This window comes from Brassica napus, chromosome C2, assembly GCF_020379485.1.
Source record: "Brassica napus cultivar Da-Ae chromosome C2, Da-Ae, whole genome shotgun sequence".
Classification (NCBI taxonomy): Eukaryota; Viridiplantae; Streptophyta; class Magnoliopsida; order Brassicales; family Brassicaceae; genus Brassica; species Brassica napus.
Window position 1 is genome coordinate 51,331,231 of NC_063445.1, and position 26,293 is coordinate 51,357,523.

The 26,293-nt window shown below is 32.4% G+C and overlaps 1 protein-coding gene, 3 long non-coding RNA genes and 2 pseudogenes across 4 annotated transcripts; 2 read left to right on the forward strand and 4 right to left on the reverse strand.

Annotated features, from left to right (window-relative positions):
• Positions 1 to 961: 961 nt before the first annotated feature.
• Positions 962 to 2,862, forward strand: LOC111202921. Its single transcript, XR_002655837.2, has 4 exons — positions 962 to 1,268; positions 1,344 to 1,522; positions 1,615 to 1,732; positions 1,832 to 2,862. It is a non-coding gene; the product is annotated as an uncharacterized LOC111202921 (long non-coding RNA).
• Positions 2,863 to 5,654: 2,792 nt separating this feature from the next.
• Positions 5,655 to 8,583, reverse strand: LOC111202593. Its single transcript, XR_002655481.2, has 2 exons — positions 5,960 to 8,583; positions 5,655 to 5,838 (listed from the first exon to the last, which is right to left on the reverse strand). It is a non-coding gene; the product is annotated as an uncharacterized LOC111202593 (long non-coding RNA).
• Positions 8,584 to 10,182: 1,599 nt separating this feature from the next.
• LOC106403748 lies at positions 10,183 to 12,035 on the reverse strand (annotated as a pseudogene).
• On the reverse strand, positions 12,033 to 13,903 carry LOC125582468 (annotated as a pseudogene).
• A 3,211-nt stretch (positions 13,904 to 17,114) lies between these two features.
• LOC125581469 (SAGA-associated factor 29 homolog A-like) lies at positions 17,115 to 18,027 on the reverse strand. Its single transcript, XM_048746973.1, has 4 exons — positions 17,858 to 18,027; positions 17,610 to 17,763; positions 17,493 to 17,506; positions 17,115 to 17,409 (listed from the first exon to the last, which is right to left on the reverse strand). The coding sequence occupies exons 2-4, from the start codon at positions 17,745 to 17,747 to the stop codon at positions 17,307 to 17,309; spliced, it is 255 nt and encodes an 84-aa protein (XP_048602930.1). The 5' UTR covers positions 17,748 to 17,763; positions 17,858 to 18,027; the 3' UTR covers positions 17,115 to 17,306.
• Positions 18,028 to 19,799: 1,772 nt separating this feature from the next.
• LOC106427123 lies at positions 19,800 to 22,764 on the forward strand. Its single transcript, XR_007319086.1, has 9 exons — positions 19,800 to 20,432; positions 20,646 to 20,893; positions 21,011 to 21,065; positions 21,207 to 21,249; positions 21,359 to 21,449; positions 21,522 to 21,670; positions 21,752 to 22,047; positions 22,289 to 22,380; positions 22,515 to 22,764. It is a non-coding gene; the product is annotated as an uncharacterized LOC106427123 (long non-coding RNA).
• The last annotated feature ends 3,529 nt before the right edge of the window (positions 22,765 to 26,293 follow it).

A 26,293-nucleotide genomic window follows, 5' to 3' on the forward strand; every position in this document is an offset into this window, starting at 1 on the left:
TATTTATCATGTTTGTTCAGTACTTCACCACCATTAATTATCTGGTTTTAATTTGAGAAGATATATAATTACCACAAAATAAAATCAACTACTCTATTTAATCAAGTAAATAATTTTCTTGGTAATTTTGTTTTCTTGGATTAGACATCCATTTCTTAATTACACATGACACATCAGTGTAAATTTTAAAATTTATAATAAAATTCACATTTTTTACATTTGAACTATATATATTAACAATACATCAATGCTTCATAAATTGTCTTCGTAGCTACCAAAACTATTTGTGTTTTCTATTTTTTATTAGTTTAGCCTAGATTTTGGTAGTAAAAAAAGGAAAACAATTACATATTCATTTTTTCAAATTTTTATTGATGTGAGTTTGAAGAAACTTAAAAAAACATAAACATATTTTTAATCAAATATAATAATTCATAAATTATAACATAACATGTTATTTATAAATATTATACAGCAACAATTAATATCTTATTTTAAGCTACTTGCTTATTTTTTTAAAGAAAAATACAATATATTGGATTTTCTTCTAATTGTTTAAATTATAAAATTTAAGAAGAATTATATTAAAAATATATTAAATTCAAAAAATTAAATATTTTGAACACAGTGAAATAAATATATTTGTTTTCATATAGTAACAAATATATAATTTCTAAAATAAAAAAGTCAAATATGTAGTAAAAATAGTGAAAATTATAATTAAAAATAAACTAAAAATTTCATGTAAATTTTAAATATATTTTTTCATTTGCTTTCCGATCCTAGTCTATATATAAAGAGAAGAGATTCTCCTCTTCTAGGTTGAGCCACATCACTAATTCCCCTCTTAAAAGCATGACACGTGTCCAGATCAATAATTTTACTTTTGGTTTCTATTTTGGACTTTAACACGGGTTTGAGCCGTTCAATAAATGGGCTGATGAAATTATTTGAACCCGATAATAACAGTCGCCGTCTTAAAAAATTGCAAGGTTTTGTTTCTAGGGTTCATGATGTTTTCAACTTCTGATTTCTTAGACCGACCTTGAATTTTCGGGAAGGTGATAGGAGACAAATATTTACAACTAATATCTGGTGAAATCCGCCGTTCGTGCCGATTCTGTTGGAGTTCTTCTCACCAACAAAGGGAAACCGAAACCATTACGGACTGTAACGTCCTTCTTTACTCCTTCTCTCCACTCCTTCCACGATTTATCATTCAATGCACCTCTTCTTCTTCCAATCCGTGAATCTGCAGCTATAAGTAGGTTAGTCTTGATCCCGTAAACTTCATCATTTCAATCCTCACAATCATAATAATCTTTAAAACTTTCTGTGAGTAGAATAGAATACGCCTCTCTCCTCCTTCAAGACTCCAAAGCCGGTCGCTGTACACGGACGAGGTGTAGCTGCTGAGGTTTTGGGAGACCGAGAATGTAAAAAGGGGCGGCTAGGTTATGGGTTTTCATGGCAGAGAGTTTCAGCTTTCACCATCATCCTAGATTCTTATTAATGGCAATCAGTAAGTGAACTTTTCCTTTTCGTTCTTCCTGTGCACATGGAATTTACATTTGCTCAATCTTTTTTTTGGCATCTGTGTTTGACGATTGAAAGTCAGAATCCGATTTCAAGTCATGGATCTGAAAATTAATGATGTGCTGGCGATGGAAATTTTGTCTTGATACCAACAGAATTTCACAACTCGAAGGCTTGGTGATGTTTACGACTGCAGGTTAGCGTTTTGCATTTATCCTTCTAAACGTTTTATATGTTTCCTCATACGTTTTTATTGTTTGTTGATCTGGATTGGGTTGGTGATTTACATGTGAAGTTGTGGCTGATGCTGAGAACCGGAAGAAGTGGTCTAAGTCTCCTTTTACTAGTTTCGCATAGGGTGTGGCGTGGTGTCTCTGCCTCTTGCAAGGTGATGTTAGATTAATGTCAGTGTTTGGTGAAACTCCAGATTATGTTATCTATAGAAGATATGATCCCACATTCTTTATGGGTGTGTGTGTCAAATACACAATTCTTTGGTAAGCTGAGAGAGAAGACTTGAGAAGGATCAAAAGAAAAAGGTCTATTTAAGAATCACTGGTATCAGCTTCTAAAAGTTTTCTTCTCTTTTATTTATATAATAATGGGATATAATTTGAACTTTTCATTGACACCTAAAAGTAAAACAAACAGAGTCGATAGGCAGAAGAAAGAAAGAATAACAGAATTGAGGAGTTTTCAAAGATCCTCTTCTTCCTCTCTCATTCTTCTCCTGGTTTGTTCACAAATTTAAAATTTATTGGCTTTTCTTTTTTTTAATTGGGTTGAAGTATATTCACGGGCTCTGCTAAGAAATGATCAGAGTTGGTATTATATTGAAGATTTTTTTGACTTTCACGTTTGAAATCTCAAATCATGTACATCTTAAGGGTTTGATGTCATCTGCTAAATAAAAAAATTACAAAAAAAAAAAACATTTAAGAATCTATGACCAATTAAGTTTGTCCTCTTCTCTTTTATGAAGGTCTTGAAGATATACATGGATCAACATCCCATTGTTATGAATGTTGATGCATTCTGTTATGTATACATAAAGTTCTTACAGATGACTTCTCTTTTTTTTTTTATAAAAAAGGATAAAAGATTGAATCTCTTGCATTTGATTTCAGACAAGAACATATATATCTCTTGATTGTTCTTTTATCATTGTTCTTTCTTTATATCTTGATTGTTGCAACAGATTCCTTGAAAAGCTTTTTTTCAGCTATTAGCTGGTGTATGCAGTAGAAACTCTCCAAAAAAGAAAGACAGAGGTGGTTGCGTTTCTTCACAGAGAAAACTCAGTAACGAGATTCATCAGAAGAAGCATAAACATGGTGGTAGACCTGGAAAATGCCGGGCCAAAATCTCAGCTACGATGCCCGATTAATGATTATAATGAAGGAAATCTCGGTTCCAGATCAGTGTCTTCTGTGTGCTCAGGCCGAGGATACAACACAACATTTGTTCTTCGGTTGCACTTACAGTACTCAGCACTCCAAGCTGCAATATATTTATCTGCAAAGAGAGGAATGCTATACTTCATAACCATACTTCTCGACGGCCAGTGCTCTAATTGAAGACATCTCTCGACAGCTTAGAGCAAAACTTGACATTCTCTCTCCATGGCAACTGGCACGTTCTGCTCCTGTTTCCTTTCTTACCACTTGGATTCTTTATTATAGAGCCTCAGTTTATTAATGATTGAAGCTAGGAAGCTATTTTTGTATGCAGATCCTTAGGGACTGAGAATTTGTGCTGTAATCATGTATGGATGTTGGTTGAAATGAATGATGTAGTTCAAAAAATACAAAAAAACAAAAACCAAGGACACTACTTTGCTTTGGTACATTCCTTTCACATGAAGCATAATGGGAAGCCGAGACAGAAATCATTCTTCCAACGCCACCGGAGACATCTCAGTGACGACTCAAAGCGAGGAAAGAAAACAATGCAGCTTCAATGCTTACTTATATAATCAGCCTACTGGATCTGCAACCTATGTTAGACAAACTGAGCTTTCTCTGACCGCATGATTATTTAGACTTCTCTGACGCGTCACTGTTCTCTGGCGTGCATCACAAGAAATCAGAAGAAGCTATGGCGAGTCCATTAGGCTTTAACGAAGGCTGAGACGAAGCCAACACTATCAACATCCGATAGAGTGTTTATGTAGTACAGAATAAAATTTTTAGGATATTTAAATGATCGTATAAGGGTACTAACATGCAATATAACTGTTTAAATTTAAAATTATAGAAAACAAAATAATCTCCATTAGTACACTTTAATGTTGACTCAAATTTTTTAAAAATGAAATAACACAGAGACCATTTAAAGCGCTCACAGTATATCAATACCACAACTTTATAACATAGATAACTATTATTTTTTCTTTGGACAACATAAACAAGTATTTTAAACAAGAAAAATATATCTTATTACATATAATTTTTCCTGATCTAAAATTTTCTAGAAGACAAAAAATCATTATCATACACATTTCTTGCAAATGAAATCCTAAAACACAAATCACAAAATTATACAAAAAATAATAATTTAGATCACAAGTAAAGTATATCTCGCGGGCCGATCCTAGTTTACATATATATTAGGGAAAATTTTATGTTTACCATTTTGATAATACCACTTTTCATCTTTATCACAACTAAAAAGACATTTTCATAAATACATTCTTCGTTAATGAGTAAATGACCTAAGTGCCCCTTAAGTAAACCAGATCTAACGGAGAAAGGGAAAGAGATAAGGTTTGGGGTTCTCACGAAAAATCATTCTACTTTCTTGGCGAAGAGATTGACAGCGACGGCGACTCTCATGACGGCGACATTCACGACGACGACGAGAAAAGGTCTTCTCTCTCACGAGTGACGACGTCTCTCTGGAAAGAGCATCCGGTGACGACGAATCCAAGATCATTTCTCTCAGGCGACAATAACATTCACACTACATGATTCAAAATCTCATCTCAAAAATGTTGTCTTCTCTTCACGATTCTCTACAAGTAAGTTGCTAAATTTGTGTATCTTTTTGTTTGTTTTAAGTCATTTGTTGAATTTGTTATTTCTGTTATAAAAAAATAGAAGAAGATTGGTTGAGGATTGTCATGTCCTTAGTTAGATCTAAGAGAAAGAGTATCGATAGTGAACATTGGGTTTTTTGAAAAATTATAACCCTTTATAAATGTGGGTTTCAAGTAATTATAAGATGGGTGAACTCAAGAAGTATTGTCTTGTATTGCAGTTGGATAGTAACGAATTTTGCACAACCTTGATATTGTCTGGTAGGGTTTATAAAAATATTTTTACATCATTTATAAGTAATACAAATATTTAAAATAAATGATTTAAACTAACCTTTTTTGTAGTGGGAATTAATCATCTTGTGGCCGTATTTGGCAATTCATATTTTCTGTTGGGTTAGATTGTATCTCAAGAGCTTGTTTTGACTTTCTTAATGCGATATATCATATCAACGGTTATGTTATCGTATTTGGTAGACATTATTGATTAAAAAAAATTTTAGACGAAAAAAATTTGAATGAAGTGATCTTTAGGCGTTTGGCAGATCACCCTAATAAATTCTCATATATTAAACAATGGATGTGCGACATTATACCATTTAATGGAAAAATCCGAGAAAGCAAAAATCTAAATAAAACCAGTGCTCTATAATTATTTTAGGCGTCAGGCTCTCCTGAACCGTAGTGATTTTCTTATAAACCACCCAGATAAATATAATATGATAATAATAAATAATAAATAATTTATTATTTATAAATTGTTAAAAATTTATATATTTTCATAAATGATTTTAGTGTTTTAGTTAATTATTTGATTTATCATATAATTTGAAATAAAATTATTAAAAAGCAGGATTCAATGTTTTTCATAAATCTTATGAAAATAAATAATATGAAAATTATTAATCGTAAATCTTGATATTCAATCTATTATTTTATATATATTTAGCATAATGTTATAATTGGTAAACGTCTAGGCTAGCTAATTAATAATTGAGGCATCCGATTAATCATTTTAGGTGTTAGGCATTGAGTTATTGACCGCTTTGCGCCTAACGCTTTCTTGAACACTGGACAAAACTGATCAGTTATCAGAAGTTTATTTGAATTGATTACAAAATTGAAATAACCAATAATATGTATCTTTATTAAATCATCAAATACGGAAAATATGTATAATTAATATTGCCTTCAGAATTTTTTATCGCCCGTATCCAAACCTGAATACAAACAGTCTTTTGCCTTCTTCACATCGATCTCTTTTTCTGTTCGTTACACACAACAACAAAAACCACAAAGATATAAATAAATGTTAGGAAAATTCGTATATGTTGAATGAATATAAATATAAATTATATTAAATTTATGATTATTACCAAAACTTACTAGGATCTTGAGCCGAAACCCCACGATCAATTTCGGATGGTCTCCCACATGACTTACCACATTTACCGAAACATCCTAATTTATCTCGTACTGGACCAAGGATACATATGTTAAGACAAAGAGTGAAACATTTTTGAAAATCTTTGTTTATATCTTCCGATTCAACTATAAGGTTTCCGATCATCAACATCGTGACCATAAATACAATCTTTGTTTTCATCTCCATTGTTTTTAGATTTCAATTTTTCTCTCAGAAAGGGGGAGGGGGGGGTGGTTATAATGGACCTAAATTTAAGTCATATGTTATACTATCTAGTCTACTTTATTAAATCAGAAACATTTAATGCACCTAACATTTAGTCATATCTTATATTATATATTCTTTTATTAAAACAAAAACATTTTAATGGTCTTAAGATTTAGTCATAAGTCATATGATATTGTACAAAATGTAATCAATAATTAATAAGATCACTAGATATCCAATGATACTATTAGATATCTTTCCAAACAGTACAACAATTAAATTTATGTTTAAACAATATAAAACATTGAATCGTACTTTTTAATAATGTTTCTTAATTTTCTTTCAAATTATATGATAAATCAAATAATTGACTAAAACTCTCAAATCATTTACAAAAATGTATATGCCGTCTAATTAATAATTTAGACATTTAATTATTTTAGGCGCAGGGCATTGAGTAAAAATAATTTAAATTAATATTAAATCAATTAAAAAAGTAGATTTTTTTATATTTCGCAAATTGAAAATTATATCCATTTAAAGTTAAATAAGCTTTCATATTAAATTAATCGTGTAAATAAATAAATTATTAGAGTAAATAAATTGACATCTAATTTTTTATAAGAATTTATCAAAATTGAAATTAGCATTAATCAAATACATTATAAATTTTTTTAATGATAAAGAGGAATTAATTGAAAAACAAAATTAAGAAATATTTTAAATAAGTTTTATATTTAATATAAATAGAAATAGTATATTTATATATATTTCAAATATTAAAAAATTAAAAGATTTTAATTTTGTAAATAAAATTTTGTTTTAAAAATATTCTCGCACTTTAAAAAGTGCAATCAGAATCTAGTTATCTTATTAAAATTGAATATCATATGAAAATAATATTACCTTTCACGTTATATCACGAAAAATACAACTGATTTTAAATAATATTAGATTGCATTTGTATAACTTCTAAATATTTTTAGATAAATTTAAAAACTAAGTTTATGAAAGAGGTGAATTTAAAATAACGTGCAAAAATCCAATCCAAAGAATTTAAGGGCGGACAGTCTCGCACGCAGTACAAGAAAACAACCGTCATTTGTTGTTCATATGGATGGTGAGTTATCTATTTGGATTGCAGAGTCTATATGAGTCTGTTTATTTTGCTGACAAAAAAAAAGTAAAACCCAAGATAAAAACGCAGACGAAAAGAAGAAACTCAATCACGATGAAATCCCTCTAAAACCTAAAGGGTGGAAATTTTGGTTTAAATATGAGTTCGGTTTGGGTTCATTTTGGTTTGGTTTATTTGATACTAAAAATAAATATACCAAAGTCAACAGAAATTAGTTTGGTTTAGTTTATGTATGGTTTTAGTTTGGTTTGTTTTTGGTTCGGTTTAGTTTATGTTCGGTTTGGTTTAATTTTGTTTAATTTGTTTTTGTTCAGTTTAACATATGTATCCTTGGTTTCCAGTACGAGATAAATTAGGATGTTTCCAGTACGAGTAATGAGAATGGTGTCGGGTATGTTAAGCTTATGGGTTGTTAGTACGAGTAATGAAAAAAGTTACACACCGAAACATCCTAATTTATCTCGCACTGGACCAAGGATACATATGTTAAGACAAAGAGTGAAACATTTTTGAAAATCTTTGTTTATATCTTCAGATTAAACGATAAAGTTTCCGATCATCAACATCGTGACCATAAATACAATCTTTCTTTTCATCTCCATTGATTTTAGATTTCAAATTTTTTTCTCTGAAAGACGGGAGGGGGGAGGAAATATATCTTTTGAAAATATTATTTAGCTTATTGTTTAGTACTTTTATAATGGACCTCAATTTAAGTCATATGTTATATTATATAGACTACTTTATTAAATCGGAAACATTTAATGCACCTAACATTTAGTCCTATCTTATATTATATATTCTTTTATTAAAACAGAAACATTTTAATGGTCTTAACATTTAGTCATAAGTCATATGATATTGTACAAAATGTAATCAATAATTAATAAGATCACTAGATATCCAATGATACTATTAGATATCTTTCCAAACAGTACAACAATTAAATTTGTGTTTAAACAATATAAAACATTGAATCCTACTTTTTAATAATGTTTCTTAATTTTCTTTCAAATTATATGATAAATCAAATAATTGACTAAAACTCTCAAATCATTTTCAAAAATGTATATGCCGTCTGATTAATAATTTAGACATTTAATTATTTTAGGCGCAGGGCATTGAGTAAAAATAATTTGAATTAATATTAAATCAATTAAAAATGTAGATTTTTTTATATTTCGGAAATTGAAAATTATATTCATTTAAAGTTAAATAAGCTTTCATATTAAATTAATAGTGTATATAAATAAATTATTAGAGTAAATAAATTGGCATCTAATTTTTTTATAAGAATTTATCAAAATTGAAATTAACAATTAATCAAATACATTATAAATTTTTTAATGATAAAGGGGAATTAATTGAAAAAAAAAATTTAGTAATATTTTATATAAGTTTTATATTTAATATAAATAGAAATAGTATATTTATATATATTTCAAATATTAAAAAAATAAAAAAAAATTAATTTTTAAAATAAAATTTTGTTTAAAAAATATTCTCGCACTTTAAAAAATGCCAATCAGAATCTAGTTATCTTATTAAAATTGAATATCATATGAAAATAATATTACCTTTCATGTTATATTACGAAAAGTACAACTGATTTTAAATAATATTAGATTGCATTTGTATAACTTCTAAATATTTTTAGATAAATTTAACAAACTAAGTTTATAAAAGAGGCGAATTTAAAGTAACGTGCAAAAATCCAATCCAAAGAATTCAAGGGCGGACAGTCTCGCACGCAGTGCAAGAAAACAATTGTAATTTGTTGTCCATATGGATTTATCTATTTGGATTGCATAGTCTATATGAGACTGTTTATTTTGCTGACAAAAAAAGAAAAGTAAAATCCAAGATAAAAACGCAAATGAAAAGTAAAGAAGAAACTTAATCACGATGAAATTCCTCTAAAACCTAAAGGGTGGAAATTTCGGTTTAAATATGAGTGCGGTTTGAATTCATTTTGGTTTGGTTTATTTGATACTAAAAAAAATTATACTGAAGTCAACAGACATTAGTTTGGTTTAGTTTATGTTTGGTTTTAGTTTGGTTTGTGTTTGGCTCGGTTTAGTTTATGTTCAATTTGGTTTAATTTGGTTTTGTTTGTGTTTGTTCAGTTTAATTGAGTTGATTTTTAAGTTTTGTTTTACTAGGTCGGTTTGGCTGAGTCGGTTTAATTTGGTTATGTACGGGATTTTTTGTCGACCCCTTTAAAAATCTGATTCATGAAAATTGTAAGCATAAAAAATTATCAGAATTTTATAAAGATATGAAAAAGGCATAAGGAAACACTAAACTAAACATGACCGAAGCTGAAAATATCATAGCAAAAGGAAATCCTTTTTTTTTTTGTCACAATATGATGTGGTGTAGGTTCAAAAGGGTGACAAAACTAAACATGTAAAACAGAATAATAAAACATAGCATATTTGCCAACAAATATGCGAAATCGCTAGAACATACAATTATTTAATTTTTGCCAAAACGTTATCGTTCAAGGAAATCCTGAATATATATATATATATATATATTAGGGCCGGCCCGCCCTACGGGCGGAAAGTTATAATAAAAATTATTTTATATTAATTTATAAAGTATTTAAAAATTATTATAGATAAAAAAATATTATAAACAAACAAATAATGAAAAAATTATGAGATCATAATAATAAATATTTTTGTTTTGAATTATAACGACAATAAATAGCATTATATTTTTAATATTTATTTTAGTTTCAAATGTTTAGTTTTATAATATATAGTAATCATTATTTATTATTATATAAATGTGCACATTCAAAAAAAAATATATATATATATATATATATATATGTTGAAGAAAATGACATAGAAGAATTATTGTCAAAGAATAGTTATTTTTATGAACATAAATTCTCTAATATGTTTTATCGAAGTGTTTTAACAAAATTTTTGAATTGTCTAGACTATTTTTATTTCTTAATAACGAATTTCGTAACACATGGATTATATGCCTAAATTTGTCAAACTTATAAAAATATATGTAATACTTGCATTGTACATTATATTTAATTTAATTCTAAATTTTGAATAGTCAGTTGGTTTGACTTTGTTTTTCGAGTGGGTTAAGTTGATCCATAATTATTGTTTTTTTTGTTTTTTTCATTTGTTTCATAATGATCGTGTTTTTATGAAAATAAAAACCTATCGAGTTAACTACTATTTACGTAAACTGTGCTAGTTTGAATCGTCAAAAGCAGAGTCAACATAACAAAAAGTTCATTATGAGTGTAATGAATTGATTTTTTTTATATAAATTTGGAATTAATTTAACCCTGAAGTAATTTTATAATTTCATTTGCTCTGGACTTGATCCCTTTGAGATACTCGATCAAGATTCGCTGCTGGTATAAACCTCCTTCCTGGTAGGGCCATCAACATTACAATGGTTAAGTGTGAGGAATTTTAAAAACCGGATCAAACAATTGTATTATCATCTGGTTTAAACCCAAATTAAACCCGATTAGCGTGTTAGACTTTCTTTCACATTGTTGTGTTTTTTTATTATATGTGTAGAGAGACATTACATAAAACAAAGTTTATGTTACTTACAGTTCGAATCAGCGTGCGCTCAATTCGTTTCTTTATAACAGCAGAAAGCTCATCGGTCGTTACTTCACCTTTCTTGAGTGTTAACCTTCTAAGAAAAACTTGTTCCATTGTTCCTCAGGAGCTGGAAAGACATAATAAACCAAATGTGAACTTCTTTGCGTCGACTGACTACATGGAAAATAAGGTTGCATAAAGAGACCTTTGATCAGAGTTTCCAGAAAATGCTTTGCCTTTACAACTTCGTTCCCTGTGATCGGATGCAAACGTGATGAGATTCTGTTTGTGGATAATGGAAGCTTAGAGTGAGCGAGTGACTTGAGCACATGCACCTCTCTTTGCGTAGCTACGCTTGGAGAGGACCGTAGCAGCATAGAGTTGTAGAACTTTCTGAAGCTTAGCTGCAAGCCTTGGTTTGTCTTTATCTTCTTTTGCCTGAAAATAACCTTCAGCCTCTCAAACTATCATAAAAAAATACATTGATACTCTATTAAAGGAGAGACCTTTTGAAATAAAAATCACTGTCTTACACGTGAAAACAACAATCATAACACTTTACCTGCCGTAGCTGAGCACTAACTTCTGAAAGAAATCCTTCGTCTAATTGCCCTTCTTTTTCCCGTTGTATCATTTCCTGTTAATACATTTATATCATCAGTACCTTTGTATACAAGATGTTGAACATGTCTTGGTCAAAGGAAAGTGAACATATGTGTACACACCTTTTCCATTTGATTGATAGCTTCAGGATCTCTTGGAGGCCATGAAATTTCTTCCACTCCTTCCACAACAGGTCTTAATATCCCTTTCAGAACATCAGTAGACGACTCTATCTTCTCCTACATACATGGATACAATAAACTCTCAGTCAACTAACAAAAACTGGATATGTAAGGAAATGGAAAAATAAAAGAAAGAGAAGAAAAAAACCCGAGTCTTATTCACAACGCAGTCAACTATGGTCATCACAGTTGCAGCTAACTCTTCATAGTCCTTCTGCAAAGAGACATAAACGAAAAAAGAGAGCTTTTGAAAATCTGCTTGATGATTGAAATAATAAAGAAGAATAGAAATGTTTGCCTTGTCATCAAATAATAAATAATACAGAAAAATAAAGATTCACCATGCAACATAGTTTAAAAGAGCACTTGCAGGATTTGAGGTCGGAGAAAAAAGCTCTGGAATTAGCCATTTCAGAATATTTTAATATAAGATGTAAGAGATAGGAAGAGGAAATGTGTTCAAGAGGAGGAATCTCACCTCTATTTATACATATCCTGACACCGCCTCTAAGATCGAAAGGAAGCTTTGAATACACATCGTGATGGAGCCAATGAATAGGATTTATGAGGAAGCCATTAACAACACCGTTTCAGGTCGTAGAAGAAGCGCAGAGGTCACCGGCCGCCGCACATCGAGAAAAGAAGAACTCATTTCCTTCGAAGCAGGGTATTAGGGTTATGGGGGATCTCCTTCACGTTGGTCCAAACCCTTGCAAATTAAACAGCCCAATATCACTATATATGTCAAACGAAGCCCAGAAAGATAGATGTTAAATGAAATGATGCGTTTTGGATGCAGGGACATGTGTCGCGCAGACAGAAACTAAATTTCCAAGCTGGCATCCCATGTGGCGCAAGGAGGAGGGATAAAACCCTCTTTTATATATATAGATAGATAGATAGATAGATATGTTTTGGAAGTTCTTTAAACAATGCTTTCTGATCTTCACTTAGTGATCTCTTTAGTTGCTGGAGGAATATCAAAAAGTCTGTCACCGTTTTCACCGTCAAGATGTGGCTTTTCCGGATCATCTTGCTTCTCTTCGGTTAATGGCTATATCCTTAGGGCCTAAGAAACTGGGCTGATTCGTTGAAGACATTAGCCTTGTTCACATTCTATCCTGTAATCGCCACATTGTTCTGTTTCTCTGTTATCCTCTGCAACAACAAAAAAGATCAGGTCAGGACCATCACGCAAGACCACTGTTCTGTTATGTCGAACCAGATTATTCCACTGTAACATCCATGACCACAACTCGGATCCTTCCGGGAATGAAAGCGGAAAAGCATTTGATTTGTGTCAGTAACTTACGTTGTATGGAATGTTTGTTGGTCTTCCATTGATAAGACCACTGGTGTATCCAGTGTAACCAGCCATTGCACCATGAACAACGCTCCGAGCAAGAAGTGTACAGTAAACATTGTCTGAGGCATTGGTTAAACAGCCCGAATCATGTATGTAGGATCTAAAAGCAAGAAATGAAGAAATGAGTTTACAATATCCAAATAGTTGAAAAGTGGGGAGAAAGAGTTATGGTTTTTGTTACCTATGTATTTGAGATTCCTCACCATGTTAAGCTTCTTAAAATGATCCTATCACCAGAAGAAAAAGAAAAAGAAAAACATTATGATGAGTTTTAACTTTTAAAGTTATTAACGTATCTATTGGATCAAAATAGAAACAGAGCAAAGGAAACAAACGTGAGAGAACTAATAATGGAGTCTCTCACCTCCCCCTCTTGTGATCTAATCTCTAGATAAGGATCTCTCTTATTATCACTTCTACTTATACACTACTTATGCATGGAATAGGCTAAAGACTCATGACCCAGCACATTTACTCTAACCCATTAACCACTTTGTATCTTCTGAAAATGAGTCTCGTAACAGTTATCTTGAATGGCATAAGAGAAAGTTTGAATCTAATTTTTACCTTGATGCTTTGTGGTAGCCAGAAGCCGACATCTTTAAGAAGCTTGTAATCAGAGGCGTCAGTGTTAAATTCATGCTTTTGCACATCAACTCTTGCCCTGCTTCTTCAGCAAGAACAATCACCATGTGACCACTCAACCTTGATCTGTTTATCAAAGAACTCCAAGAGTCCAACTTCCCTTAGAGATAAGAGGATGACTAAGGAGTAAGGCGGCAATAAACATCTCTGCTAGCCTATGTAGCATGCATTGCTATGAATCAAAGGTCTTTATTTGTAATGTTAAAAGCAAAAACACATAAGAAAAAAGTTACACTGTAACGACCCATAAGCTTAACATACCCGATACCATTCTCATTACTCTCTGCTTCAACATGTGATGTGTTGATGCTCGGTGATCCTCCTCAACAAACCTGTAGTATATAACCACCAGGACCGTTGATGCATGATTCTCATTCCAAGACGGATGTTCCCGAAAGTGAGATGTCATCTTTGACCTGTTGTTATTGTAGTGCTCAAGGAATGGTTTCATTCAACTATATTATTCATTTCCCTGTAATAACCAAAGCAACCAACCTTAAATCTGTAATCACAGACCAAACAACAAACTTAGCAGTTAAATGATAATGGATACAATTACCATCTCTGAATCCATAACATGGGATCAAGTTATCTTGATCGAAAACCAATGAAGTCTTTCCAATGATGGAAATAGCTTTCTGATAAGGGTTTCTTATTCCAATGTAATGCAGGCTCTTCCTACCGAATGATTTCGCCCCCAAATCAAATCTGTCCGTCTATGTGGCAAACACCAGGAGAGAGGAAATCTTTTTTTTTATAATAACTAGAGGTTTGGCCGTTCTCCCGGCGGAAGTTTTTATATTTTAAAAATTTATGAACCAAAATTTTTTTCCATATCTAAATGTATTTAAAATCAAATATTTATTTTTACCTTGTCTCATTTAACTATTTTTTTTTTTTTGAAACACATCTCATTTAACTATTATAATACTATTTTTAAATTGAAAATCTTTAGATTATTCTTGTATTTGATGTAACAATTTTAATACTATTAGATATAGTAAAATATTATGGTTGCATTGAAAATCTCTTCAGCATCTTTGAGATTCGCTCACTTCCTCTACACATTCTTCTTTGTCTAAAAAAAACCTGAAATAAGTAAGAAGAGGCTAGAGGTAAGTGATAAATTTTCAGAGGTGAGTTAGTTTCATTTCTGAGTTAATACAGAGAAAATACCTTGAATGTTGTCCACTGTCCACTTAAAGAATTATTTTCTTTGTTCCCCTGTGCGCTGCCTCCAAGCATGAGCCAAGAACCAAACTCTGGTTGGATTTGTCTGAATGTGTAGATAGGAAAAGGTGCCTTAAATTAGAGTTTTTGGTTAAGTTTGTATAAGTTTAAAGGTAAAAAAAGCAGAGAAATGCATAATCGTTGACTGACTCAGCTTTGGATCTTTGGCTTGTGATCCTAACGCTTGTCTTTTGTATATATAGAAAACATTGTATTTGAGGGAGGTTATCAAAAAAAATTCAGTGACTTCCAAAGGTAAATGTTTTTGTGAGACTCACTATTGTTATCTCCCCTAGGTGAGCTAAACATGGTATGTATTTCTCTCCCTGTGTACAACACTCAACCGCAGGGTTGACACGCAAAGAACCATATTAAGGACACAACCGAGAAGCCAGATTCGCACGCCTTTAATCTCCTCGTTCAGTCTGCATATTGAACCACAGAAGAAATTATTCAGTCTGCATTTGAAATGTAGACGTCCAGGCTAAGGAACCGTATGAAGCAAACTTATTTGGAAAAATAGGCAGTTTTCTCTCTGTTCAGATAAGACTAACATCGAGATCATTATGGAAGTACCTGAGGCAAGAGTGGATGTATTGGTTCCCTTTAGTGGTTCATACAACACGGGAAAAGCAGTTCAAGTTGATTGTTCTTTATAGACAGAAAACTGAATCTATCGCTTCAAGGCCTTAATAAGATTACTGTTTTTAATCTTACCGGTTACATGAATGCGTCCTGCAATTTTCAAAGCAACTAATAAAATCAATTGAGCTTCCAGTAGACTATAACACCATCAAGAAGCCCACATTAGCTACACAAACAAATAATCCCGTGAAAGAAAGAAACAGCTTTTATGATAAAAACAGATCAAAAGCATCAAACTTGGCAATGTTTTCATCGTTCTACTGGAGAATCTTATAAACCTGTCAAAAAAAGTCTTGTTCAGAAAGATGCAAATCATCAGCAGTGATAGAGAAGGGATTGATACAACGATTTAAGATAGAAACATTGTACATGCTGCAATCTCTTACCATAGACAGTGTTGAATCATGAGGAAATAGCGAATGAGTGTTGGTGAGCATCGTACTGTAAGGAAGAATTGATTTTACATAGCGCGGCTCCGTCACCAATCATTAAAAAGCAAAAGTTTCAATCTTACATATCTAAAGTACTCCAACAGCCGTGGGCAAACCTAATTGCCAATCAGAAGAAGAGGAGGAAACACACATTGATCCACCTTTTTGATTGAAGAATGAAGCGAGAAAGAACATGAAGCAGCTTCATAAAAATTGAAAGAAACTAATATTACAAAATGAACAAAATTATCGGGTTAGAACATGTTTTCATACATGATCATCTATAACAAGAAGCTTCTGACCAATTAGGAAGCTACCTTTCGTTGTGTTCCACGCTTTCTACCGAATGATTTCGCCCCCAAATCAAATCACCAGTCAGCTTTCAGATCAGAGCGGTATTCACTTAAAATCTAGACTAAAACATTGGCTATACATAAAGAACGTGCCTTGTTTAACCTGTTCACTTGTTGCTCTTGGTGACATCAATACCAACAATCAGATACGAGGACTCCAAACCAGCATGTGGAAGAGTAGAAGCAACCTGTCACGAGAAAGAAAATCAAACAAAACCCCCAATAGACATAAATAAACTCACATAAAGCAAGACAAAAGAAGTTTATGTGATTCAAACCTCATCTTTGATGGAGCGGTAGTTATCACCAACCCGTGAAAACTTGCTCTCAAGATTATTCTGAGGATTATTGGAGGGTGCGTGCAGTACCTAACACAAATATTCTTATGTCTTTTTGTGTCCTAGATTTGGAAAACAATAAATAATTTATAACAGAGGTGTGCCTTACCTGAGCCTGACAAAAATAATAATTTCCACTCCCACTATCATCTCCCATAACACAAAAGCTTTGAGAGTGCAGTACCTAACACATAAACTGCAGTCACTGAGACGATTTGATCTCTACCAACTTTGTTTACTGTCCATCATCATCACCTTCAGATTCCCCTTGAGCTTCTGACTCGTCCCCAATATCCTCAAAAAGCTTATCAACATCAACTCCTAACTCGTAACTCTTTATTGAAATATCAGATTTTCCACAGCCTCCTAAAATTTGAACTTATATCCCAAAACGTGTAAACATGAATTTCATTTGTGTTCAACATCGTGGCTCACAATGATATAAAATACACATACTACATATATATTACCCTTAAACTAGAGTAGCTTTTCCCCAAATTGGACAGAAAATTTATCATCTTCTTTTAAGTTTTACTTGGGTCCAAAAGAAACAAACATGAAAAAACTCTTATTATTTCATTGGCGATGACCTTTTGGTACAGCTACCACATAGTGGAAAGGCACTGTTCTTTGAGGTAGTGTTCCGTCTTCTTCATCGTCATCAAATTCCAGCAAGTACCTAATGTGATCATAAAAATCTTAACCAATAAATGCTTAATTAGTTTTTATGATGGATATGAAGAGAATTGTGGAGGAACTTACTCGTCAGACTTCCTCTGGAACCAGATGTGCAACATGCAGGTTAGAGTATTATTCTGATATTAGTTTGCTGAAGCGAGATTGAAAATGGTGTGTAAGCAAAAGAGTAAAAACGCTAACCTTTCGTGGTGTGCTTATAACAACCGCCTTGTAAAGCGCTGTGGTTCCTGGATATACAGCTAGAACTTGTTTCCTTGGTAGAAACTCTTGCGTGTTTGAAAGATCAGTCCTTTTTGGAAAGGGTAAAATGCATGACATTGGTAGTTTATACGTCCTGAAATATATAGCAAAGAGAATGATAATCAGAAAGTTATTAGAATTGTCATTCCAAAACTTTCTTAAGTTTACTCATAATGAGCCTCAATTACCTCTGGCCACCTATTTCTTCATCATCTCCTGGTTCCTCATCAAATACTTCAACTCTGTGACAAAATGTTTGAGCCTTTTTTAAAAATCCATATATATGAATCCATTGCAGACGAAAAATATATATAATTGCATCATACGCCTGTTTAATCCAAGAATTATTGGCTATGTTGGATTGTTATTAGAAGCTTACTCTTTTGTTTCCCTATCGAAGTTAATTACTTTTACCACAATCCATTCATCGTACTCGGCATCATCTGCTGTAATTCTTGCAGCAACCTACATAAAACATATTATGTCATAATGTTTTTTTTTTTTCCTTTATTTTGAATCAACTCAGCAGCTCAAAGAAGTAACTGTTGTTGTACCTGTTCACCCTTTAGACTGGCATATATGGAAAGAGGAAGAACTCTTGTTACATCCACTTTCATTCTCTTCCTCTTATTGCCTTCTGCCACTTATGTCATATCATTACAAGCATCGCAAAAAAATCCTAATCCCTCTCAAAAGAGTGTGTCAAAGTCTTTCCCTTTCTCACAAGTCTCCAAAAGAGTAAAAACATGACAGGACTATACCTAGTTTTCTGCATTGTTGTCTTGTTGATCCGGATGGAAAAAATCAAACATCAAATTATTTATATATAACAAAAAAATTTCATCAAAATATATATACTTAATATTGAGTCAAAATTTTTAACTCACATATTAAAACTATTTTAGAAAATATCTTTATACAAATATTTTCGTTTAATTAATATTTAATTATAAAAATTATATTAATTTTTAATTTCTATAACAGAAAAACATTATTTCCAAATAACAACATAATATATATAAGAGATCTCCTAAATATTTTTTAAACATTGGTAGATTTATCTATTTTATTTAAATCTTTTTTAAAATATTCATCTTTTTTTTTTGCAAATTTGATTTTTGTATGTTTCTTGTAGGACATGTAGTCGAGTACTACTTTTGTATCGGTAAAAAATATTTATCTTAATTTATAAAATTTATGATAGAAAATATTATTTTCAAATAACAACATAATATATATAAGAATTATCTTATTTTTCAAATATGATTTCAAATAAATAAATAAATCTACCAATGTTTTGAAAATGTTCAGGAGATCTCTTACGTTTTAAAATATTCATCTTTTTTTTATTTGCAAATTTTTTTGTATGTTTCTCGTAAGACATGTAATCGAGTACTGCTTTTGTATCGGTAGAACATAAACATGAATTTTTATGGTAACCAGTTAGTGGTAACACATATTAACAAAATTTACAATTGTTAGAGAATGCATTTTCAGAAACTAAACACTAATAAATTAAAATAATAAGCTGTAAAAAGCTAAACACTAATAAATTAAAATAATAAACTATATATGCTATTAATGAGCTTATATTAACAAAATCCAAAAATATATAACCTTTTTTATACCAAAAACACAGATATAATCCTTTCATGACATATAAGAAAAAAAACTTCTTATATAATATTTTTAAGATAATAATATATCAAATATTTGTGTAGATGATAATTATCATATTTTTCTTAAAACTGTTTATTATCTAATATAAATATTATTAAAATTATCTATTAAAATCACTGACTCACCTAAGAAATTTTTATATATAATAATAAATAAAATAATATCAAATATTTGTAACGATGATATATTATAATTATCATGCTTTCAAAACTGTTTATTATTAGAATATATAATAAAATCAATACAATACTAAAAGGGGATAATCTCAACTCTCAGCTATGCCACGTCATCAAAAATAATCCTCCAATCATAGCTCTTTATTTTCGGGTTGGGCTTCAAATCACAATTGAATGGGCTTTGTTTCACTTCCGGGTTATGGGTCGAATGTGTTTCGGTTTTGTCGTTGTTTTGGTTTTATCTTTTAACTAAGCCTAGATCTACGGAGACGAAGTCGCGAGTATGCGAGTCAATTCTCCTCATCCCCAATTCACTTCGTCTTCTCACTTTCAAACCGTAGCTTCTGAGTTTTTTCATCCTATTCTTCACAATCAATTTCGCAATCAATTTCTTCTTAGCGAAGGAGATGAGGAAGAGAAGCGCGAGAAAGAGGAGAGCCGAGGCAGGGCCACCACTGGTGCCCGATCCGAGAGAGGAAATTGGAGGCAAGGAGGTAGATGTGGGGACGCTTGGTCTTGGATTCGTCGGCGCCGGATTCGCCGGGATAAGAGAGATCGGCGTCGGAGTGAGGACGGCGGAAGGAGAGAGCGCGATCGAGCATCGTCGTCGCGTTGGCCCGTAAACCCATTAACGAGACCTAATCAGAGAGCGCACCACCAAACCGTCACGAGGATCTCTATCTCCTTCTCTGTTGCGCAGGAGACGATCTCCATCTCTATTCGTCCTTTCCGAACCTGAGAAACGTGAACGGAGATGGTACCTTTGTCATTATCTCAACATAATCTCTGGCCGCCGGAATCTGTATCTACGGTGTTTCGGGGTTACGCAACCGCCACATCGAAACACGCCTGCGACCATCTTCGCCGTCACCTCCGGCTTGGCTTCCATATCCGCTCTTCCCTTCAGGTTCAAGCTAACTTTCTTCTCTTATATTTTTCTCCTAAAGTTTTGAACTTTGGAACAAAAAAGGTTTAAACTTTCTTCACCTGTGTGCTTTGTGATTAGCTCTTTTGCAATTCTAATTGTAAAAAGGTTTCAACTTTCAATCACGATCATAGCTGCTTTCAAAATTTATCTCATTTTGTCTTGGACTCTCTGTCTCTCTGCTGCTTTTGACAGATACTGCTGCAAGTCTATGAGACTGCACGAACGGAGTTCTCAAGAAGAGTCGTTGTATTCAACAGGGCTAAGTTTCTTCACTCCAGAGATGATATCAGATCTTCGTTATCTGTATGTTTCTTTAGTGGATGAGAGAGTAGGATAGGTCCTAGAGGTGAGGAGGGGTCATCATCAAACCAGGAGACATCCAAGAGAAACACAAGCAGTGGACGGAGGTGGACCAATGTCCTCCTTGCCGTTAACGTTAGGTAATGTGTTTAGTTCTTCTCTCTATTACATGTAACAATAGATCATGTCTTTTGGTTTGAGATGTTGCATTAGATAAATGCTTTAGGCTTATGGGTTTCATTCTTGTGTCATGACAGAATGTATATTGCACAAGTTGCATCCAATGGTAGAGTGCTGACATGGGGAGCCAAGGTATCATATTCAGAGACTTGATTAAATACAAGAGGGAAACAATTTGATATCTGAATATCTCTGTTCCATTTCTCTTAAGTCTATCTCCAATGAATTTTTTTGGTTCTTACGATAAGCCAACTCATCTAATAGCTTTTACAGATAAAACGTTGTTTGTTCTCTTCTCACCGCTTGCTCGAAACATGTATGTTAATTTTTTTTTTTGGTCCTGTGGAATTTCAGGGCTTTGTTTTTTTTTTAATAAGTTACAATATTTAGATTAAGAGTTTTGAATTTAATGAGTTTGGTGGAAGCTCAACGTTGGCTGCAACTCTTACTTGGGACAATGAACTGTCTTGGATGCTGGAGAATACTACTGAAGAACTTAAAGAGACTATGCTTTAGGTAAACCTAGAACAAATTCTGCTTTTAAGTTATTGAATGGTCTTTACACTAAAGAGAATTTTGTTGTGTCAGGTTTCTTCTGTTGTTATGAGGTTACATATAGGGAGTCTCTAGGATTATATGTTCTTGGCAAGAATTATGTTCCCACAAAAGGATCGCATTACATTGCTGTAAAGAAGGCTTTGGAGATGATTAAGCAAAATATTTCATCTCTTAGTAAGGTAGTTTAGTGACCAGTGTCTGTCTCTATTCTTGCATTGTTATGATTAGCTTAACTGATGCGTTCTGTTATTGTTTGACAGAGTGAAGGGCATGATGCTTATCACTTCTCTCTGCAACTAACTGGTGCACCAGCTCTTATCGGGAACACGATATGTATATAAGTAGTCTCTTGGTGAATTATGTTTGATTCACATATCATGAAGAAATTTTTGTTAAAGATATTTGCATTTTGTTTGACATACATCTTTGTGCAATCACCTGAGAGGATTTTCCAAAGGAACCGGTTAGGCGTCCGCAGTGAAGCTTTGACTGCAACTAGGCCTCGAGCTGCTTCAACTGCGTGTGATATCGAGATATAGCATGACTTACTAACCAGGTTAGTTTTTAATTCTACTGTTTTAAAAAATCACATAATCCCAAGCCCTTTTTTCATTGAAATTTCCGGATATGCATACTGATTTGGTTTACCAAATTGCTGCAGCCCTAAAGATGACTTGAGTTTCCGGATACCCCTATTGCTCTGCATCTTTTAAACCTTTTGTCTATAGTTAGTTTGAATTTTGACTCTTTAACAAGTGTACTGACACATGTTATATTATCATATTTCTTCCTTTCAGTCTATATGTGAGAAAAAACTGTGAAGAAGCTTGCAAGATTGCAGCACCTATATTCTCAATTGGCGGAGAAGCTGAGGAGAGAAGATGACAAGGTGAGATAATAGTATTTGAATAATTTTACATAGCATGATCATCTAGATAGCTTGAAGTTAAGGGTTGTGAATGTTATCTCCAGGTTTTTCTTTTCTTCACAGTTGGTTTGACTCCTTTGTGTTTTTATCTACAGTTTAACGTCATCTTGGCTGCTCTGCATCCAACTCCAGCTGTTTGTGTGCTTCCAGCAGAAGAAGCCAGACTTTTGATCAAGGAAATTGGTGAAATATTAGTTGTCTGTAACATATTTTTATAAATGCACTTCTCTACAACCAGAGCCAAACCGGTCAGATTGTAAGCTTGCCTCATCTCTGGGAAGAGGAGCTCATGTCCTAAACTAAAGAATTTTTCATTAGGTTGCAGTATCTGTATCTGTTTTTTTTTTCCATCATATCTACCATCAACTAACTTGAGTATAGATGTTCCGAAACAATAACAATGAGGAAAAATAAGGGCTTTATGATTACCGATCCTGTGAAGATTGAAAATATAGTTATGAATGTGGTCTCCCCGAATCCCCAAAGCAGCTTGAGCAGTAACGAAGTGGGAAAACAAAGCCTCAAGGCTTTTGCTGGTCAGGTATTGTAGATAGGACGAGGCCTTTGATTAATACATTGCAACACGTTGATGGTACCAAAATAATTATTACTTGATATAACATTCACAAGAATGATTTTTCTGGTTTAATCGTAGTTCTTTTTCAAGTACCCGTCAATTACATCTCCATGCTGCATATCGTACAAGGAACAAATAAATTATAGTGTGGTTATCCAACCTAAATTAAAAAGAATAATACAAGTACATTCTTTCACAACTTTTCGTGGCATTTCAACAAAGAAAATTCCAGTAATAGCCGAGTTAACATGATAGAAATATAACAAGCATCATAAGCTCACTTTTAATTAAAAAAAATTTAGTAACATATATTTTGAAAATTACAGTTGTTTTGTGGATAACATAATTCATTTCATTTTCAAATATGATAGCAATACAAAATTTGAACAAAAAAAAATAAAATTTCAAAATATGCATACCTAACTTAACCTTTTTTTTCTATAACTGTGAAAACAATTATATCGCAATAATCAAAGTTCTAATTTAAATATACAGAGGAAATACTAATTGTGATTAAGAAACAAACATAAATTACTGAGAAATAGTTGAAGTTAACTCACGACAAAAAAAAGAAGTTTAAGTTAACTCAGTCGACGATAATATTTTAAAAATATTCTATTTGTTAGAAAAGACGTTTACAAAAATGAATAAAATATTTTCATAGTGAACGTGGTCATCTATAATAGAGCTGGGTATAAAATCCGACACCAAATCCGTTGATTCAAAATACTAGAACCTAAATCAGGTTAGATCTATAAAAGTATTGAACGGATATTAAGTTGGAAGAGATTAGATAACTGATCTCGATTAGATAATTCCCAATATCTAAAGGTAATCCAAATATATCTGAAATTATATAAGGTGTCACCCTTGAATATATTTATTTTCTCAATTTCAAATATTATGTGTCTTTTTCTGATATATTAAGTATTTTGATAATTTAAAATTAAATTAAATTTATCAAATCAAATTGTTAGAAAATAACATGTCATCTATATTAGAGCAGGGTATAAATCCGGCACCAAATCCGCTGATTCAAAATCTTAGAACCTAAATCAGATTGGGTCTGTACAAGTACTGAACGAATATTAAGTTAGAAGAGATTAGATATTTGATCTCGATTAGACAATGTTCGATATCTAAAGGTAATCCAAATATATCATAAATTATATAAGATGTTACTCTTGAATTAGTTATTTCATCAATTACAAATATTATATGTAACTAAAATAGTGCAAGTTCACTGATTTCAAACAAAAAATATAAATCTTTGAATATCTACTATGTTAGAATAGTGATGAAGTATGTTCTCATATTTTATACGTGTAATACAAGGTTCATTTCTATCGCAACCAGATGGACCTACTATGATTAATAATTTTTTTTCATGATAATCCAATATATAAAATAAAAAATACTTGGATCATAACTTATATTTAACTATTCTTTATTCATTTCACATTTGCTTATTTTTCTATATGTATTTTTATATGGTAAAAATGATAAATTAACCTTTTTATTTATTTTTAATTCGATATATAGTTTATATTTTATAACAAGGGATGCAATATATGTGCATTACTAGATTAAATACATTTCTAATTGTCTAACTCCGGGCGTAGCCTGGAAAAAGTTTCTAGTATCTATAAAAGCTATATAAATCTAAAATTATGGAGAATACCACATCAGCAAATTCGATAAAATCAAATCCACTGCGGGAATATTATAAAACATTATACTAAGAAAAACTTGGGGTTAATTACTTGAACAAGATCTAAACCCAAATACCTAACTAATCGAACCACTCTCAGATCATCATCACATATTTGGGAAGTTTATGTTTGAAGCTTACAAAGTTGACGCTTCTTATACATCTTACTGATCTCGACAAGACTTCCTCTTGTTCTTTCCTTAACCGATCAAGCTCCCGCAATGTCCGGCGTTGACGACTTCGTCAACTCAGGCTTCAACGACACGAGCCCCTATAAAATCAGGCAAACCTGCTCAAAAATCCCAAGCAAAAATAATAAGAGAAATTACCTACACTAACTCACATTCATCTTAAAATTACTACAATAACTCATATTAAATTTAAATTACTAGACTAAAATGAGAGATAAGCAAAAGTACTAAAAGCCCATTACTAATTTGATTAACTACAAAATTGCCACATAAATAAATAAAAAAATTAGAAAATATATGTTAAACTTCCCACAAAAAAAATTGACAAAAAAAAAGAAATAGAAACAAACCTTTTGTCGGGTCTCTTTCACGACGACATCTACTTCTCCGTCGTCTAAGTCCTCTGTCACAGCCATCGTCGTCAAGTCCTCTGTCACAGCCGTCGTAGACAACTCCTCCTTCACAGCCGCCGTCGACACCTCTTCCTTCACAGCCGCAATCGTCTTTGATTTGTGTAGGAGATGAATCCCAATTTCATCTGTAAGTGCTAAATCAATTCAATTCCCACTAGTTATTACACTTTTTTAACATATTTTTTGATTGAGATGTTTGATTTCGAAAACCCTAAATCCCAATTTCAACATTCTTTCACTTTGAAATTTCAAGACTTTTTTTTCTGTAATTAAAGTTTGGTTATGACAGTCTGTTGATCGGAGATTGTTTCTAGAGAAGAAACTAACTTGTTAAGTGCTTTATTTTTCAGGTACGGTTTCTTCTTCGGGTATGAGAAAGTATCCTCGTCGTTTGTATGAGGTTGGGAAAACCCCAGTTCAGAGTAGGAGCATGAACCATAGTTGTTATCTCTCCAACATTCAAACCGTGAGAGAAGAACTTGGGGAAGATGTTTGGTCTGAGTGGAGGGAATCAGCTATTGGAGTTATTGTGAAGCTGAAAGAGCTGCCTTATATTTGGTCTGCGAAAGTTGTTCACCATTTCCTTGCCAATCAATTGGCAATCGAGAGCAGTCATGAGATTTGGTCTTTGATAGATGATTCTATGCCATTGTGTTTCTCTTTGTATGAGTTTGGAGAGATTACAGGTCTGAATTGTGATCCTTTCGACAAGCATGACGTTTGGGATGTTGACCATCAAGAGTTTTGGCTGGAGATGAACGTTCCGACATCAGATGGACCTACATTGCTAGAGTTGCAAGCCATATTCCCGATTTGCAGAAACTGGCCTCGAGAGAAGCGAGTGATGATTGGTTTGTTGTGTCTGCTATCCATTGGCATATTTGGCATTTCAAGCAACAGCAGAATTTCTTTGCATTGTGCTAAAAGGGTGATGGACACTGCAGCTTTCCAGCGATATCCATGGGGCCGTATTGGATTTAGC

Excerpts from the sequence above, each read along its gene's own strand:
- LOC125581469 (XM_048746973.1), bottom strand. The coding sequence starts at position 17,747 with ATGTCATGCATTTTACCCTTTCCAAAAAGGACTGATCTTTCAAACACG.